At 42.7% G+C, this 19856-nt stretch overlaps 1 protein-coding gene across 4 annotated transcripts in view; it reads left to right on the plus strand.

The window, feature by feature from the left end:
• Positions 1-19856, plus strand: part of ANK3 (ankyrin 3) — a 401108-nt gene that overhangs the window by 41702 nt on the left and 339550 nt on the right. For 2 of the 4 annotated variants that reach the window (XM_081190787.1, XM_081190760.1), the window contains exon 1: positions 1370-1954. The exons of 1 other annotated variant lie outside the window; for it this stretch is intronic. In XM_081190787.1, the coding sequence (XP_081046913.1) occupies positions 1892-1954 (63 nt within the window). In that variant the 5' untranslated portion in view covers positions 1370-1891. Of the gene's footprint in view, positions 1-1369; positions 1955-19856 lie in introns of those variants that run through there. One more of the 4 variants, XM_081190790.1, reaches the window with a different exon arrangement.

The following is a 19856-nucleotide window of genomic DNA, read 5'->3' on the forward strand; positions in this document are numbered from 1 at the left end:
CTCAGTTTGGGTGGAATGATAAACCATAGTTAGTGGTTTACTGTGAACACACTTTTCTGCACTCTTTGTCTCCTCCCCACTAGCACATGCGGAAAACAAACCATGAGCCATTGCTTAGCAGTATTTCCATATCAAGGATTGTGTTTTTCTTACTCCAACAAGCCAAGTGAGTAAGTAAACCAAGACCAAAGCAAAACAAACCATGGTCATAATGCTCTGATCATAATTCTGAGCCAGGGAATCATGGTTTGTTTCTTCCCTGTGTGAGCAGGGAGGAGACAAACAGACCAGAAAAAATTGATCAGGGTAAAACCATGGACAAACCAGCTCAGTAGCATCTTTGCATCCCACCCCAGATGCGTGTTCAAATAGCAGTCCCCTATTCCTTACCACATATTATTTCCATGTGGCTGCTCCCCACACCTCAATGGGTGATGCTGTAGATCTCCAAAAGCTTTGGGGGCTTCCAGAAGGTGCTGCTAGAAGGGGGAGCTGAAAAGCCTGTAATTGAGCAGAGCACCTTTAGTATATAAGGGATTTAAAGCTATTTCTGTATATAAGGGATTTAAAGATAATTCTTAAATTTTCATTGCATCAAAAGCCCATGTGCTGGGTAAGTGTATATTTTTACCCAACCCATTTTGAATGTTTTTATTAAAGATTTCTTTAACAGTGTAGGGGTCTAGAGGTGACAGAATGGTGTCTCCATCTACTCCCCCCCCCCTGTTTGTGTGAGACCTGTACATATCTAGCCAAAACATTTTGCTGAGTAGGTCAGCAGTGTGTGGAAATTTGATCCAGAAACCCTCCACAGACTTTGGAGATACCACAACTCAAGGCATGTAGCACTTTCTCTGTGAGACCTACATCAGAGAAGGGGGTGGGGGGGAAGGGAAGAGAAGAAATTGTCTATCAATCTTCTGTCATGAATACATGCTGGCATGGGACTGGCTTGGGAGATACAAATAATTGCAAATCTCTGTTTTATGGAAGTAGTTGGCGCTTTTATGTGATAAATAATTGAAAGGGTAATCAATCTTAATGTTAATATAAGTAATTTGAAGTGTGCCTAAAGAAGTAGGGCTGAATAACTATGAGAATTGAACATTAATTCAGCAGGACTGTCTAGTGCATGTAATCATATATGTGTGTGTGTGTACACACACACACACACACACACACACACACACACACACACACAATGTTTTAAATGTTCCTGGTGGTAGTAATTATTGAGAACCAGCCACCTGATCTCTCTCTCTCTCTCTCTCTCTCTCTCTCTCTCTCACACACACACACACACACACACACACACACACACACACACACATCTCTTGGAGGCTTCCTTATCTGGTTTGTGCGTTCCCCAGTACATTCAACACATGGGCTGGTGCTGTGCGCTCTCGGGAATCGGAGCAATTTATGCTCAGTTTCTCCGTCTGCAAGGCACAGCAAATCATCTGCTGGTGAAAGCTTCTGAGACCTGTCAGCAATCTGCAGCTGATTTCTGTGCGTTTAGAGGCTGGGGAGGCACCGTGGATGGAACAAGCTACCAAATCTTGCCGAGATCTTACCCCAGGGGTAACAGTCAGTGCAGAACAACAAAAGAAAGGGGAGCGCTGCTTTTTCACCGGAATAGTAGCTTATCTGAACTCCCAGCTCTGTAACTGAAGGGGTGGGGAGAGCTGGGGAAATCGCGAGCAAGGCTCTGAGTAGCAGTTCCAGCTTCTACAGGAGTAGCAGTGGCTGTGTTTAAACAGCACTTATTCTGTTACTTGCCTGAGAAACGTCAGCAGATGGACTTCGGTTTCAATGCTCTAATATTTCCAGGGACTCTGGATGTTGGAATACAAGTAGCGGTCTATAGATTGTGTATTTTACTTGCTGAAAAATGAGTGAAGAAGCAAAGGAGAAGAACGCAAAACATACTCACAGGAAAAAGAAAGGCAAAAAGGTAAACTCCCAGAAAGGTTCCGGCACCTTTTATTCTCGGTTATAAGGTTTTCTTTTTTTTCTTTCACGTGGGTTCAAAAAAGGGTTTGATTCTTGGGTCTTTTAATTTAGGGAACCAAGAAGATGCTAGAACGAGGATGCTTGTGTTTTTCCTGGGTGCTGATGGGCGTGTTCCCTTCCTGGAAACAGAATGTTGTAACACAATTGCTTTATGTTCTTCAAATATCTGAGCATTCTGAAACAAATTGCTTACTGCATGATTAAACAATGTGGCTTTTTGATATACTACAGCAATCTTTTAAGTCCACACCCAGTGAGTAAACAAACATCCCCATGAAAGCGTAAAAGAAACTCTGCCTGTCAACAGTGTGGGCTTGCTAATAGATGTTGTTGCGAACATTTTAAGTTCTGAATAAATGTGTGCGTGTGTTTGTGTAAATCATATAAAACCTTTTCAGGCAACACCTTGGCTAGTATAGTAGCTGTTTTTACATTCTGCAGCTGAATGAATGGTGATGAAATTTAATTTTGGTTCAGAAAACTGCTTTTGTCATGTGTTGTTGTTTCTTTATTATAGAGAACTACACAGGTGGTTCTTAGATGGATTTGCCAGAATGTTTTTTGTTGTGTGGAATAACATGGATCCTTCAAAATTGGCTCTTGTTGTTGCTGTTGTTACTTGCACTGGCTTGCAAAAATAAGATGCTGAGCATTTAAAAAATAGTGATCTTGGTGATTTCTGGTGGGAGTAGCTGAAATTCTCAAGTCTTTGCCAGTTCATGCCATTTAAATATGTGGGATTAGTTAGGAGTAAGCAGCTGTGAAAAATTGCAGTGACTATGTGTTCCCTTCAGTTTGTTGGTCTCTCACTCCCTTCCTAAATACATTTATTTGGAGGTAGGCTCCAGTTCCAGTGAAACCTACTTGTGAATAAAAATGCCTAAGAGTGTGATTATAAACATGCTTGCTCTCTAAACTGAGCTCCACTGAGTTCAGTGGTAGTTGCTTCCATGAAAGTATTGCAGCCTTAGACTGTGGTGCATAAATCAGCTGGACTAGGTAACTTGGGATATTGAGGTTTAACTGATCCACAGGTTGGACTGTCTATGTAGCAAATTGGGGAAGAGAAATATATAAATATTTGAAAGGTGGTTTGTAGCATTTTAGAAGGAAGTCGAGCACATTCCTCTCCCCATAATCTATTTTTGTGTCTGCTCTTTGCAAATATATTCTGGATTTTGCTTATAGGGGGGGGGAATGCTCTAGAGAGCATTGGAACGGGTAATCTCTGTTGCATGTAGCATATGAAATGCTTCTGCCTGGCACTATTTTCTCACCAGGGTAGGAAATACAACTCACTGTGGAGTTGGTTTTTTGAAAGATAAATGTTTTTAATAAAAGAGAGTATTTGTCCTGTGTTTACAGCTATACAGTTATTGTTGTTTTAAGTCAAGTGGCATAGAATAGTAAGTGTGAAAACCCCTGTATTTAGATGAAAAGTCTTCAAACGCTGAGTAACTAAGTCAGTGGTGATCCTATGCACACTTACTTGGGAGTAAGTCCCACTGAGCACAGTGGGATTTACATTCAAGCAAGCATCCTCAGCATTAGGCTGTTTGGATTGGCTTCAACCCATTCTTCCTGCAGTAGATGTGACCTAATTGCTAAAACCCAATTCTCCTAGGAAATATGGGTACAAATCGCCACATTCATGTCCATCTTTCAATATGTTTTGTTTAGTGGGAAACTGATGGTTACTGTTATGTCCTCCTCAAGAGAAGAAGAATTTTGGTGCACACTTGCTGGTTGTGGTTTGGGGAAGTGACTGAAATGTCACATATGGATTTCTGGAGCTTCACAGCACAAAAACCACAAAGCGTTACAGTATACATGTTTTGTGTCATTCGTGACATTATTTTCCTTCCACAGTCTCGTTCAGAGATTGCAATGTCATCATGGTGTCCTATACCAGCCTTCCCCAAACGGGTGCTTTTCAGATGCTTTGGGCTTTAACTCCTATCAACCCCAGCAAGTATGGCTAATGGTGAGACATCATGGGAGTTGTAGTCCAAAACATTGGAGGGCACCAGGTTGGGGAAGACTGTCCTATACCAATACCAGTACTGAGGCACATACAGTAGAATGGTGTCCTTAGCGACTTGTTTCCACCATTGCAATTCTTGCTCCTATCCTATCCCCTCAAAGGTCCACTATGGTTGAAGCCTCTTCAAAGGTGGTTGTGGGTTTTTTTGGGTTTTTTTTGAGAGGTGGGGGCAAATGTTACATAGCTAGTAATAATTATGATAGGATCTTTTGAGCATATTTATATTTGGGGGTACCTGCTACTGTTACCTGCTAATATATTTGTAATCATGCTACAGTGGATCTAAGCAACAGAGTGGAATGTAATTATGAATCCATTACTCCTATAGGGAGTCTCCTCTATTTTCAAATGGATTAGAGAGCTTCATAATATTGCATTTTGCTCTCATGCCTCATCTTGTTACATGATAGAGCGGAATGGATCTGTCGCAGACAGTCATACTCATGATATGTCTGGGCTGCTATCAGAGTGATATTAGAGAACCGGATTAATCCCTTATTTCAAAGACTAACCATTAACCTTCATAGCATGCAAGGAATTACCCCTTCATATTGCAAGACTTCCACCATTATCCCTGTTGACTTTGCTGTTTTTCAGTCTTGGAATACATTGGATGATGAGGGCTGATGACTGACAGTTTGAAGCACTTACTTTAATGAACTGAAATAATCTTCCAAGAAAATTTTGGAAAGTAAATTAAGGAACCAACTTTTTATATAAAACGGCACTGTAGATGTGCCCTAACCTGATGCCGTAAATGGAGAATCAAGCAGAACCCAGAACAACTTAATAGCATCTTTTCCTGTGGTTTGTTTACGCATGGAGATATGATACACACACGATATATTTGGCACATCCTGTGTGCTTCCTAATCTTACGCCAGAGTTTCAAAGAAGAGAATGCAAGAGTTAGTCTGTTTTAAATTTACTCAGCAGCTCTCAAGCTAGTTTTAGATTTTACAAAAGGGTAGTGGAAGCAGGAGTCTATTGAGTTCATTTTGTCATGATCTGGCTGTATCAGGATACAAGTCTTACCTGCTCAATACATTTAGGAATGGGCTGTCTTTTTTGGAGACTAGTTAACAAAATTCAAACTCTGGTTAGTACAAGATTAACCCCAGGCTTCAAAGTTCTGGCAAGATGTATGCTTGATTAGGCAGGATTGGAGCTCTAGTTGGGCAGAGAAGAAAAAGCCCAGAGTCTTGTCAGAACCAGGAGAAGCCGCTTGGCAGAGATGGGCTCATACATTATGACATGTGTATAATGCCAAGGCTGGTGAGGTGCATGGACAGGTCTGGAGTTGTACTGCATGACAAGAACACTGGAGCAGAAGATCTACTTTCAGAAGATAAGACATGGATTATGGGATGTAGGATGGACATGGTAAGTGCTTGCCAGGCCTCTTGAGGATCCCTGAGATGAGGTTTTAAAACACAAGAATTGCCAGTGAAGAAATGAACATGGCAAGGCACAGTTTCCTTCACAAAGCAGGGCAAGCTGTGGTCAAAGAAACGGAAACGCAACCCCAGCAGGGCATGCAGACCAAGAAGCAGCTTGTATTTTCCCAAGCCCCGTTTTAAACTATCAAACCAGGCTGTTCTGAAATGGGTATGGACACCTCTGCCCCTGCAGCTTGCCTGAGGACAAGACCAACCCTTCTGATGCAAATGGGAGTTCATTGCTGGAAAAGCATGAGTTAAAAGTAAAAGGTAAAGGACCCCTGAACGGTTAAGTCCCATCAAAGGCATCTGTGGGGTGCGGCGTTCATCTCGCTTCAGGCCAAGGGAGCCAGCATTTGTCCACAGACAGCTTTCTGGGTCATGTGGCCAGCATGACTAAACTGCTTCTGGTGCAACGGGGCACCGTGACAAGAGCACAAAGAAGCACCATTTCCTGTTTACCTTCCTGCCACATACTCATGTTGTATGCTTTCAAACTGCTAGGTTGTCAGGAGCTGGAACAGAGCAACGGGAGCTAACCCTGTCACATGGATTCGAACCGCCAACCTTCCGACTGGCAACCCCAAGAGGCTCAGTGGTTTAGATCACAGTGCCATCCGCTCCCTTACAGAAAAGCATGAGCACCTTCCCAAACATTTAAAACTAAAGCTAAAACAATGAAATCCATTAATATTCAATGTTTTAAATTTTGACTCTGAAAATTAGATCGAAAATGCAAAATCCATAAGGCTTTCTGATCAACAGATTTGTTTTTTGTTTTTTGTTTTATTGTTGAGAAAGAAATTAGGCACTATAAGTCTTGGACCAGAAAAATGCTCATCTTGTGGTAAAGCTGTTCCAGGAAATTGCCTCTTCAGGTGGGAAATGCCAGGACTGAATGCTGCATTCCCTTAGAAAACTAGATATGTGTCATAGTGTTAGAATTCAGGTATAGAAGCCAAGTGCAAAATGGCTCCTTAAACCAGGGTTACATGCGTTGAAACGGAATAATGCCTAGTTGCCATTTTTGGGCCAGTTACCTCAAAAGTCTTATTTTTCATTATGACTTTTTGGTTCCTGACATTCATTCTGATAAAATCTAACAGAATACTACAGGACATGTTGTTAGTGTGTGAAAACAAGCAAGAATCCCTAGGCATGCACCTCCAGATGGTGGAGACATCAGCCGCCATCCTGGCGCCTGGGCATCATCACTTGGTTGCAAGTGGCCGAGAGCCAGGTGCAAAATATGCTTGGTGCCTGGCAAATTTCAAACGCTCTGTGTGTGCGCGCGCATGGAAAGAGTCTATCCTAGTCTATGTCTAGCTTCAGCCTCAGAATTCTTAGAAGGAAGAATCTGGTTAGTTTGAGTACAAGGTTGTAATCTTCAGGACATTAGGGTTACGGCTATTTACACATTTGTAAATGTGAACATATGGGATGGAGCAGCAAGACTGAGCAGGCCCCACCCTGTTCTTGCCTTACCTCTGTACTCTTCTGTACTGTGTGAAATTCAGCACATGCACTCATTCCTTAAACACTGCTCAAATACATGATCCTGGTTCCTTAAAATGGTGTATGTGTATGGTGTATGTGCAAGATCTTGCATATTGGCCATGCATACATTGGAATCAACATGTATTTACACACTTATGCCAGTATGTCATGGTGAAGCATAAAGACACAGAGATGATAGAAGCCGACTCTCTCCACCACCCATTTGAGATATGTACAGTGTCAAATATTTCAGTAGTCCACTGATGTTCCATTGACTTAAGTGGGAACTATGCTGGACTAAATGAAGGGTTGCAGCTTAAACATATATGTAATTTTTCTGCTTGAAAAGGTAAGTGGCCTTTTAATAATTTCAATAATGCCTAGTGAGTAAAACTGTTTGTTCCTGGCATTCATCAAATACAAAATATTCTACTTGGTTCTTTTTGGCTTGCAATCCTGCTGAGTAACTCTTCCTTTGAGCTGAAAGGTAATCAGATACTGTTGGATGAAATTGTATGAGAATTCTTCATATGATTGCACTATATAAAATAATTCCTAGCAAATAACTGTGGTACAGATGTTGGAATCGCATCTGAAAGCTGTGAAATGAGTGGAAAGGGTGGCTGTCTTTGGAGTTCTTTGCATATGCAAATTAATTTCTCTTCTCTCCCTTCTTCTGTGAAATTAGTGTGATGTAAAGAAGTATGAGTTTAAAATGTAGAGCTGAGAAGCGGTGTGTTTCAAATATCTCCACTATGTCCGTGCATCACAAATTTGGGCAATACAAAGATAACGATGCGTCAGAAAAATAACATGATGCTTGTAGTGTTGCAGTAACATTGATGTACATGAAAGGGAGGCAGTGGTCTTGAGTATTAAGAACATTAGAGCCCGCTGGATGAGGCCAATGGCCCATCTAGTCCCTCCATTAATTGGAGGATGTGGTGGCGAAGGAGGCAGGTCGCACGTAAGGACTAGCGGGTGGTGACTAGGTGTTTTTATTTTGTGGTGGGAAGAAAAGCAATGGCTGAGGCCCTTGGATCTGTTGAGTTTTACCTGCCAGCTCCTTATGTGGCCTTAGGCAGCTGCATTCCCTTGAGATAGTTGACACTATCCTTGTGCATACTTTACAATGACTGCATATATAATGGGGGGGGGGCAGGGTTGAGGCCATTCCTCTTTCACACACACACCCTGCCCATGTTCCACATAACTTCTGGAAGAGCCTCCACACACAGTTTGTCCCTTACAAAGGGAAATCGGCATGCATACAGGCTCCTCCCTAAGTGTCTGGAGACGGTTGATGGATGGATGGCGGCTAACAGATTGAGGTTGAATCCTGATAAGACAGAAGTAATGTTTTGGGGGGACAGGAGGCGGGCAGGTGTGGAGGATTCCTTGGTCCTGAATGGGATAACTGTGCCCCTGAAGGACCAAGTGCGCAACCTGGGAGTCATTTTGGATTCGCAGCTGTCCATGGAGGCGCAGGTCAATTCTGTGTCCAGGGCAGCTGTTTATCAGCTCTATCTGGTACGCAGGCTGAGACCCTACCTGCCCGCAGACTGTCTCACCAGAGTGGTGCATGCTCTAGTTATCTCCTGCTTGGAATACTGCAATGCGCTCTACTTGGGGCTACCTTTGAAGGTGACCCTGAAACTACAACTAATCCAGAATGTGGCAGCTAGACTGGTGACTGGGAGCGGCCGCTGAGACCACATAACACCAGTCTTGAAAGACCTATATCAGCTCCCAGTACGTTTCCGAGCACAATTCAAAGTGTTGGTGTTTTAAAGCCCTAAACAGCCTCAGTCCTGTATACCTGAAGGAGTGTCTCCACCCCCATCATTCTGCCCGGAAACTGAGGTCCTGCGCCAAGGGCCTTCTGGCAGTTCCCTCACTGTGAGAAGTGAAGTTACAGGAAAACAGGCAGAGGGCCTTCTCGGTAGTGACACCTACCCTGTGGAACGCCCTCCCACCAGATGTCAAAGGCAAAAACAACTACCAGACTTTTAGAAGACATCTGGAGGCAGCCCTGTTTAGGGAAGCTTTTAATATCTGAAGGACTATTGTATTTTAATATTTTGTTGGAAGCCGCCCAGAGTGGCTGGGGAAACCCAGCCAGATGGGCACGGTATAGATAATAAATTTAATTATTATTATTATTATTATTCTGGGTGGGGGCGGATTGAGAGTATGGACAGTGGGTGTGATCTTGCGCTTCTCTTTTATGCATTCATTGACAGGTGGGCATAGGTCTATGACCTGCTCTTCTTTAGCAGTCTTCATCTCTGTTCTTGGCAAAGCCCCTTCCACCATACTGGGAGTTGGCTTTCTGCAAGGTCTGTTAGTGCCAAGCTAGCATTCTCTAGCTCCTCTGGAGTGATGAGGCATCTTGCTGTTGCACATGAATGTGCAAAAGTGCTTAAACACTTGAATGCCACTGGGTAATGTTTCAAGCCTGAGAGCAGTTAAAATGTTCTTTTCAAGTGGAATTTAGCTGAAAGGTGCGTTATTAAGCTTCCTTAAGTAGAAAGTTGGGGTTCAGTAGCTGGAGATTTTCTGCTTCTAAACTCTTGCCTGGGCTCTTCCTGTTGCCATACCCCACCCCTGTTCCATTCACAAGGCTGCCTGATATACAGGGAATTGGGCACTAGAGATACACACAGCATCACAAGCCTAACAAAATTTATGAATTAGTTAGCGACCAATGTAAGGATGCAAGGCTTGGAGTGTTCAAATATTACCATTGGTTGCAGGCAATATGTGTTTTTGTGTAGTTATTTCATAAAATTTATGCATCACTTGATTGTTAAAAGCACACACACCCTCAAAGCAGGTCACAAACAGATAAAACCATAAAATTAAGAAAACCTTATAAAGGTGCTTTAAAACATACAAAAGTTAAAATATTAATACTGATTAAAATTACCTCAACTTTCTAAGCATCTGGTCAGAGTTGTCTAAACAAGGATGCTTTTAGCAGGTGCCGAAAAGAGTACAGTGAAAGGCGCCTGCTTTATCTCAACAGGCAGGGAGTTCCAAAGTTTAGGTGCTGCCACACTAAACGATCAAGTTATTACAAATACAGAATGGGTGTTATGTGGCACCTGCAAGTAGTGCCAGTTCTGCTGATTGTAGTGGTTGCGTGGGCACATATCTGATGTAAGGCGATCTTGTAAGTAAACTGGTCCCAAGTTGTTAAGGACTTTGTATACTAAGAGTAACACCTTGAACATGGTCCGGTAACAAATCGGCAGCCAATGCAATCTCTGAGCCCATGAGGCAAGGTGTGGCAACCGCCTCAGGCGGCAGGATCCACAGGGGCAGCAGATCCTGTTGTAGATCTTCTTTCCCCCTTGTTCCTGACATAGATCTGCACTCACCCCTTCTTCCCTGGCAGAGAGAGAGGTGCCATTTTGTGGTTCACCTCAGGGGCCAAAATTTCTTGGGCCTGCCCTTCTCTGAACACAGGTGTTATATGCTGGCAAGGCCTCACTCCTGTCAGCAGCGGTGCTGCAGCTTTTGGATTGAGCACAAGGGAAGCCCCACACAGAGCACATTGCAGTAATCCAGTCTTGAAGGAACCAACACATAAAGTACTGTGGCAGGGCTTTCCCAGATCAAGAATGGCTGTAGCTGTCAAGTCAGTTGCAGTTGGTAAAAGGCACTTCTAGCCACTGAGGCTACCTGAGACTCTAGAGACAGAGTTGGATCCAGAAGCATCCAGAAACTCAAACCTGCTGGCAGTGCAACCCTTATCCAGAGAAGGCAACTGAGCAATTTCTCAGACGTGGGAGCTACTCACCCACAGTGCCTCTTTCTTGCCAGCATTCAAGCTCGGCTTGCTTTACCTCATCAATTTCACCACTGTGTCCGGGCAGTGGTCCAGAGACAGCACAGCCCCTCCTGATTCAGATGTCATCAGGATATAATGATGTTGGTAGATACGGGAAGCAGAAGAGGCTGGCAAAAATGTCGGCTGGAGAAGCCCCTCATTTAAATATGGGGAAGACGGTAAATTTTGAATTAAGTGTGATGCATGTAGTTATTTCAGACCTGAGTGAGCATCCTAGCCAAGCCTAGACACACTAATGAATTCAGTAAGGAAGTCTTGTCACAGAAGTCTTTGCTTTTCATGGTTTCTTAGCTGGCTGTCTATTTCATATGTTTATGATTATTTACGCGTTGTCCTGCTTTAGATAATTCTCTTGTTTGTGTTTGAAAGTGTTGATGAAAATGAAGACAATGAGTGTGGACTAGTAACCCAGGAATGTATTCTGTGCTACAAAAGGCTTACACAGATTTCTTCTACCTGGTCTTACTGCGGGAATGCTTAGAGAAAGGGCATGCAGGGTAATGAGCCAAGACCCCAATCCCTGCACCAGAGATGGGGAATTTGTGGTCCTCCAGAGATTGCTGAACTACAGTTCCCATCATCCTTATCTACTGGCTAGCTGGGGCTGATGGGAACTGGAGTCCAACAACATATTGAGGACGTCAGGTTCCTCATACCGTCCTACACAGCTGTGAGCGAAAGAAGAGATGAAAGATAAGAAGGAGCAATGGAACTGGCAAACATTTGTAAATTGAAAGAAGGAACTTAAGACAGGAATGCTCAGGAGAAAGAAGTGAGTGAAGGGAGAAGCTGAATAGGTAAGCTAAGCAGCAGAATTAAAGAGGTTGAATGGGAAACAGGAGGACTGAGAAGGAGGGTATTGCAAGAACTAGGATATGAAAGAATTAAAACATTGCCTAGAATTTTTGTAGCCAAAGAATGCAACTTAGACAAAGCTGAACATGGCAAGAATATGGTGTTTCATTAGGCCTTTTTGTTTTGTTTTTTAAAATATGTTCATCCATGGTCTATTGTTCATACACACGCACATTACACATCCACTTTGAGTACATGCTGATATTGAAAAGCCAGGTTTAAATAAGGGTTAGAGCAAAAAAGCAAAATTATGCAGGAAAATCTAACGACAAAGAGAAAATAGCAGAAGGTGGTGCTGGGCAGACAATCAGTTTTAGAAACCTTAATTTAAGAGAATGGCATGAGAGCCAAGAAGACTCAGCATGAAAACATCCTGAAAGGTGAGAGAGAGAATGAAGTGAAAGATCACTGGAAGAAAATTGCAGATAATCTTTCTACAGGAAACTGCTATAACTGGTTTTTAAAAATAACTTTTTATTGAGTTTTATACACAAGGATCATAGGCATAATACAAATAAATAGACTAAGCCTTCTGATGTCATTTGTGTATCACAGAAATGGCACAACAAATTTGCAGTAATACCTACAACACATGGTTCATTATTAGTGGTCAGTGTATAAGTTCTTGGTTTAAACAAAAAAGGGAAAACAGGATAGAACACAGTTAATAGATAACATTCAACATTGCATAGCTATATGCCTAATCAGGAGTTCTTGTGGTAGTGCTTAGATTAAGTATGAGTAATAGCCATTTACCAATGAAGCAATATAAAGTGTTGGTATATTGATGAACGTGGGAGGAGGGTCAAAGTGTAGAAAATAATTTTATGTTTAACTTTAAATTTAGATCAGCCAGATTGATACAAATGCTGATGGGGAGGATTGTTCATTTTCTGGAATACTGGCATATGTTATTAAATTAAACCACACCGCAGAAAACCATCTTTCTGTCCATGTGTCAACCATAGTTTATTTGTTACTCTCTCAAGGAGGGCTTTCTCCCAAACTGTTTTGTACCAATTGCCTATTGTGCCAAAAAGGTATTTCCAGTCACAATAAATTGCTTGTTAATTATTTTTTATGTAAACCCAGATTGTTGTCCTGAAATATATTTAATAAAGCTAATTCTGGTTCAACTTTGAATTGTTTTGTTATTTTATTAATTTCTTGGAATATCAAATTCCAGAAAGGCTGGAGTTTTGTACATTCCCACCACATGTGGAGAAATGTACCAGGTGTAGAACAGCCCCTCCAACAACATGGTGAGTTGACAGGATGGATCATTGCCAGCTTCTTAGGGGTTAGGTACCACCTACATATGAGTTTTAGGGTCAATACTCTACTGCTTGCCAAAATAAAGGGTTTTTGGTCCCTGTTCTCTATTGTCTCTATTCTAATGGGGTCTCTGTTCCACTGACCTGGGTCAAGTTTACATTTGAAATTGCATTCCCACTGATGTTTAATAGGGTCAACTGAATCCACTATTGTCCATGTTATACCTGGACCTTGTCCTTCTGTGGATATTACAAGTCTTTCAAATGGGGCTAGTGCTAGTGGTCATTGGGCTGCCTTACTGGTAACTGGGTTAGCCAAGAAAGTGTGGATTTGGTGAAGTAGCAGCCAAAGAGTTTGTTATTTTCCTAGTTTAGTCCCTATTTCTTGGTGTGATAGTGGTGTATTTCTGTTATACAAGTCACATAACCAATATGGATCTTTTGCCCTCCATCCAGTCACATCAAATTGTTGTGAAGTGTGAAACAAACCCTGGCTTAAGGCTGACTGGGAAAAAAAACCCATGGTAAGTCAGGAACCCTGGTTTATCGTGACATGTGAGTGCACCTGCTCAGATAGTACTGTACAGTCCAATATTTTGGAAGGAAAACTGAGAAGATAGACAGTAGTTACATCACAGTTGTGTCTAGACAACTTGTGAGTTTTGCGTGTTTTTATTTTTCAAGGATGAGGAGAATGATGTGGCTGGCTTGAATGAAGGAGAAACAGAGGCAGAAGATAGAGGTTAAAGATATAAAATAAGATAAAGGAGTAGAATCATGAGAATTCAAAAAAGGAGAGAAAATAAATCTCTTTTTACTGAAATGATAGCAGCTGTAATATATTTCCCAGCATGTTGTGTTTGAAGTAGCATTTGATGGGTCTTCCTCCTCCCAATGAATCAGATGAACGAGCATTTACACTTGGCATAGTTCAATATTAGGTACTCTAAATGAGTCAAACAGCTAGATATGTACTGCTGGCTTAGGATATCCTCAAAAACTCTGCAAAGGAGCAAATCCTAGAAATGATCAATATTTCAATTACTGCAATCCAGTATATGTTGCGTAAATTGTGCATGTGCTCTATTCCGTTTCATCTTTATGACTTTCCCTTTGATTTATGCCTTTAGCCTGGCGTGTATCAATCTACGTAATCAGTTATTAGCAATATATTAAATTTTTTTAACGTAATAAACAACAGCAAAAGACACAGTGCTCCAAGCTGTTTGCCAGATATGCTGAACTCCAAAAAGATCATTTTGTTTTTTGCCCTCAATTCACTTCCTAATATGTGTCTGCTCCTCCATTACTAACGCTGATAGCAAAGAGGTTTTGACCCATCAGGTTGTGCGGTGAGTCAGATTCCTTTTCTGTATCGCCCCCTGGTGTTCAATAGAGCTCTCATTCAGCCTTCTCTCTTTCCATCACACCTTTTGAAATTGTTATCACTATGTCATTACTAGTACATTCCTTGGTGACATATTGTTGAGACAGTAAACATTTTATTGAGACTTCGAGTGAAAGAAGTGGACCTCAACATCAAGTGATGTGTTTTTTTGTAACTGGTGTGTGAGAAGCCTTAAGACCTGCAGATTGAACGGAAAGTTTGAAATGAACAGCAGAGGTTAATGATGCTTAATAATGTTCGCAAGCTCTCATTGACAGTCAGCTTTTGAATGAGTGGGTGAAGGGAAGGAAGTTGCTCCCTCTCAATGCTTGTTCCATTCATATTTGCTGTAAAATGTAGCGCTCTTCTGTACTTGGCCCCAATTCTCAACTATTCTGGGAGAGCCAAGAAGAATAACGGAGATTAGATAGCCTTGTTAGGGAACCACCTCATATGTTGCACCTACAGCATGCTCCATATGATGTGCAGCAAAAATGTACCACTTAGAACCTGCATGTTTAAAATGGTTGCTTGTTCAAGCACACACTGTAGGAAGCTCCCAGTACGCTGGCAGGAGCTGCATCTGGTACCCATTTTGGGAGACTGGAGTAGTCAGACCCAACTTAACTATGGCTAAGTGATACATCAGCTGACTGTGGCAACAATTTAAAGCTGTTTTTGAATATTGTCAGATATGGTTAGCCTAACCACGGTCAACACTAGTGCAGATAATGTTGAGTGATAAAGGTGTGCGAATTTACTGTGCAGAGGAAAGGAGAGATGAAGGGACAGACATTGCAATCCATTCCCAGTTAAGAGAGCCTCACATGTTACATATGCACCAGATCCTGTTCTCACCAAAACAACAAGCCTTCTGCTTGCCTGTATATAGAGTCATAGAATTGTAGAGTATGCATATGATTTAGCAGCTTTTTACAGAATTTCCCTTCACAGACCTCCGTTTTCCTTCTTTGAAACTAAAATGCTGTAAGCTTCATGAATTCAGGTTCCAGCTGACCAAGGAAATCCACAGATGCCATCATTCACCAATGAATATATGGATCAGTGATTCTCTGTGTTTCTCTCTCTCTCTCTCTCTGACCACATAAATTTCTGGGATCTTCAGAAGACCAGTTAAACTTCGTGTGTGTGTTGAACAAATCAAAGCACATATACAACTCATATTTTAAGAACTTTTTCTCTCTATTTAGCATCATCACAAAACAATGCCTTGGAAGTTGAACAGCTTAGTTCGCGAACGCTTTGGCTTCTGAACGTTGCAAACCCATAAGGGACTGTTCTGGTTTGTGAACTATTTTTGGAAGCTGAACATCTGACAGGGCTTCCATGGCTTCTGATTGGCTGCAGGACCTTCCTGCAGCCAATCAGAAGCCACACTTTGGTTTTTGAACATTTTGGAAGTCAAATGGACTTCTTGAACGGATTCCGTTTGACTTCCAAGGTACGACTGTATTGTGATAACTTTGGGCTCTAAGCCAGGAGCTTGTTAGCTTGTTTGAATCTGTTGAAGTACAGGGAATAAAATAAGTTGCCTGGCCTAAATATATTAAATGCCTTAATTATTATCAGTATCATAGTACAGAACTTGTGCAACAAAGCCGATACTGTCTCTCTTCATAATATTTCATCTGAGTCTCCTTTTTCTGTTTGAAAGTAAGGCCGCACATAGGAATAAAAAAAAAAAAAATCCATCATACCCAAGGCACCACAATGGATTTTTGCTTTAGTTTACAAGTCAAAACAACACATTTTTCATGGGTTGATACCAGAATCACTGGGAAAGGGAAGGGGGGGGGAGGAAGAAACCTGGTTTTAGTTTTTAATATCCGCTTTAGCTTGTGATAAGAAAGATGCATGAAGAGGAGGGAACACATCTTTCAGTCTGAGTATGCTAATCCATCAACTGAGAGATGCAGGATTATCATATTAAAGGGATATTGGAAAAGTAGCAAGGTATAAAAATAATGTATTTGCCTAAATTCAGAATTAATCTGTTTTTCCTTCTTGCTGACAGAATCTGTGCTAAGTGTGGCAGAATCTTAGTGGGAGTGAACCAGTAAGAGGATATCTAAATCACTATATTCAAGTCTGTACTGTATTCAAGTTACAGACTTGTTGGGTAGCCATTCCCTGTTCCCAAGGAATCCTGGTAAATGTAGTTTTTTAAGTGGGGAAGGTCGGCATCTCTAGCAAAGAATTCTCAGCACCCTCATCAAACTTAAGCTGAGGGTTTTTTGGGGAACCCGTGACAGCTAAAATGATATAAAATAGGTATAGGGTCTTAGCAAAAAACAGAACAAAACACCCTTGTTTGGTTTCCTTTTTGGGAGTAGACAGTGCTTTTTTCCTCTAAACAAATGTTTAGGGGTACTCTCATTTCCCTGAAGGTAAAGGTAAAGGTACCCCTGCCCGTACGGGCCAGTCGAGGCCTACACTAGGGTTGCGTGCTCATCTCACTTAAGAGGCCGGGGGCCAGCACTGTCCGGAGACACTTCCGGGTCATGTGGCCAGCGTGACGAAGCTGCTCTGGTGAGCCGGCACCAGCGCAGCACACGGAAACGCCATTTACCTTCCCGCTATAAAGCGGTATCTATTTATCTACTTGCACTTAGGGGCGCTTTCGAACTGCTAGGTGGGCAGGAGCTGGGAGCAAAAGACGGGAGCTCACCCCGCCACGGGGATTCGAACCGCCGTCCATATGATCGGCAAGTCCTAGGCACTGAGGTTTTACCCACAGCGCCACCCGCACCCCCATATTTAAATACTGCCCCTCAATGAGGCCAAACTTAGATTCACAAAATGTTTAGGGGTATGTGTACCCCCTGAATACTCCCAGGAAAAAACGCACTGGGAGTAGGGATTAGCAAATTGAGTGCCCACCCTACTCTACTGACAGCGGTATCACAGAACTCCTCCTGCCTTTGGCTGTATGGGATTTTTCATTTCTGTTTTTCTCCCTCCCCCCCTTTTACCATCGCTACCTATGTCCCTCTTTTCTTCATTTAAGCCACATGCTCCTCTTCAGTCCTTGTATACTACACACCCACATATACACATCATGTGTCTAAAACCTAGCCCCCTGCACATAAAAACAGTTGTCAGACCAAAAATATGCAAAGACATTCAAATGGAAAAAGGAAGTCAAAATTGCTGATTTTTAGGAGATCTGCTAAAAAAACCACTGTTTTAAGTGTTCCAGATCACAAAGGGGTAAATACCATTAATTAGCATAAAGATCCCACTTATTTAATCCTAGTAAAAGAATTGTGTTTTGAAATGCCGTCTAGGTAAAGTCAGTGGATGACCTAGTTAAAAATGTAGATATAAAGCCACCTGCATAAGAGAGGGCATAGTTTCATGTTGGGGGGGGGAAATGCCTTATTGCAATGAATACAATCAGTAATGTAAATTAGGTAGAGGTAAAGGGACTGTTAGGTCCAGTCATGGACGACTCTGGGGTTGCGGCACACATCTCGCTTTGCTGGCCGAGGGAGCCGGCATACAGCTTCCGGGTCATGTGGCCAGCATGACTAAGCTGCTTCTGGCGAACCAGAGCAGTGCACGGAAATGCCGTTTACCTTCCTGCCAGATCGGTACCTATTTATCTACTTGCACTGCATGCTTTCAAACTGCTAGGCTGGCAGGAGCAGGGACCGAGCAACGGGAACTCTTCCTGTCATGGGGATTCGAACCGCCGACCTTCTGATCAGCAAGCCCTAGGCTCTGTGGTTTAACCCACAGCGCCACCCACATCCCAATATCAAAATCTTACAAGAATCTTCAAAATATTCTGCATTAATTAACTTTGTTTTGGTTAGGGCTTAGAATTCTGCCTTATACCAAGCCAGAAATGATGTATAGTGGTTCTGTAGGGTTTCAGACAGGAGTCTTTTGTTGGCCTGCATGGAGATGTTCAGCATCAAATCTTGGGGTCTTTTGCATGTGAAACACATCCTGTACCACTGAGGTGTGATTTGTCCCCTTGGAAGGTGTACTATATGCTCTTTCCTTAGCACAGAATTACATGCTATGCTCATCACAGTGCTGCTGCCAAAAACAAACCCTCCCATCTTAAATTCTCCTTCCTCTCTCCTGTAATGTTAGAAATGTTTATGTTGTGACATCACCTTGTTTCTCCAGCCCTGTTCCACATCTTTGGTTGCTCCTGGCAAAGGTGGGGAAATTACCCAGGCAAGTGGGGCTAAGGAATATGGGGCACCAGCACAAATACTGAATGCCGGGCTGCTGTTTTTCACAGCAGCACCATGTCAGCCATAATGTGTAGTTCTTTTAGGGTGGTTCCAGATGTTGAATGTTATCTGTGCTGTATTACAGTTCACCCCAGCTGGTTCCCCACTATGCATGTACACAGCCATTGTGTTGGACTAGCTGTTGCCTGAGTTCTGCAGCTTGCCTTGATCTTACAAGGAACCACCCCGCCCTTCAAACTCTCAAGTTGCATTTTCGTTTTAACTTCTAATGAGTTGCTAATCAGCTGCGTGCTGTCATCTTCCTGGCTTTTTCATGGAAGAAAGCCCTGTAGCTCTGAAAATGAGAGTTGCAGTGACTCAAGATATCAGAGAAATTTTACAAAGGGCTTCGAGAAATATCTAGGGGCTGTGTAGGTTGCTTTGAGGTTTATTGTTTCCTGCTGACATCCAACAAAGCTGTCGTCTTCTAATTGCAATGTGAAGACTTAGGCAATAACAGGAAAGATGCAATATCTCTCCACTTGGCAAAAAATGCCAAATGGGTCCAAGGGGAAAGATAGCCAGTGCCAAATGACTTAGCAGTTTCTACATTTCTTGCTAAGAGCTTTATCAGGGATATGTTGGCTCCAGGCGGGATGCAGGGCTTGTTCCACATCATTTGCTGCAACCTTAAGAGGTAGAAGAGTATAAATGTACAGAAGAAGAGCCGCTGGAACAGAACCAGGTTCAGGTGCCATCAAGTCCAGCATTATGTTTCCAGCAGTGGCTAGCCAGTGGTTTCCAGGAAGCCATAAAAACCTGCCCTTCTCACTTATTCTTCCTGAGCCAGTTGCTTGCTGTGGTCTGGAAGCTAGTTGTGTGGTCTGGAAGCTAGTGCTCATCTGATCTCTCCCAGGGTGATAGAAAGGTTACTGTTGCTCTCCTGGTGCCAAAACAATATGTACTGTCATGCAGCTAGGGAAAGGTAAAGGTACCCCTGCCCGTCCGGGCCAGTCTTGACAGACTCTGGGGTTGTGCGCCCATCTCACTCTAGAGGCCGGGGGCCAGCGCTGTCCAGAGACACTTCCGGGTTACGTGGCCAGCGTGACAAAGCTGCACCTGGCGAGCCAGCGCAGCACACGGAACGCCGTTTACCTTTCCTCCAGTAAGCAGTCCCTATTTATCTACTTGCACCCGGGGGTGCTTTCGAACTGCTAGGTTGGCAGGCGCTGGGACCGAGCAACGGGAGCGCACCCCGCCGCAGGGATTCGAACCGCCGAC

The sequence above is a fragment of the Podarcis bocagei genome, assembly GCF_964188305.1.
Source record: "Podarcis bocagei genome assembly, chromosome: 4".
NCBI lineage: Eukaryota > Metazoa > Chordata > Lepidosauria > Squamata > Lacertidae > Podarcis > Podarcis bocagei.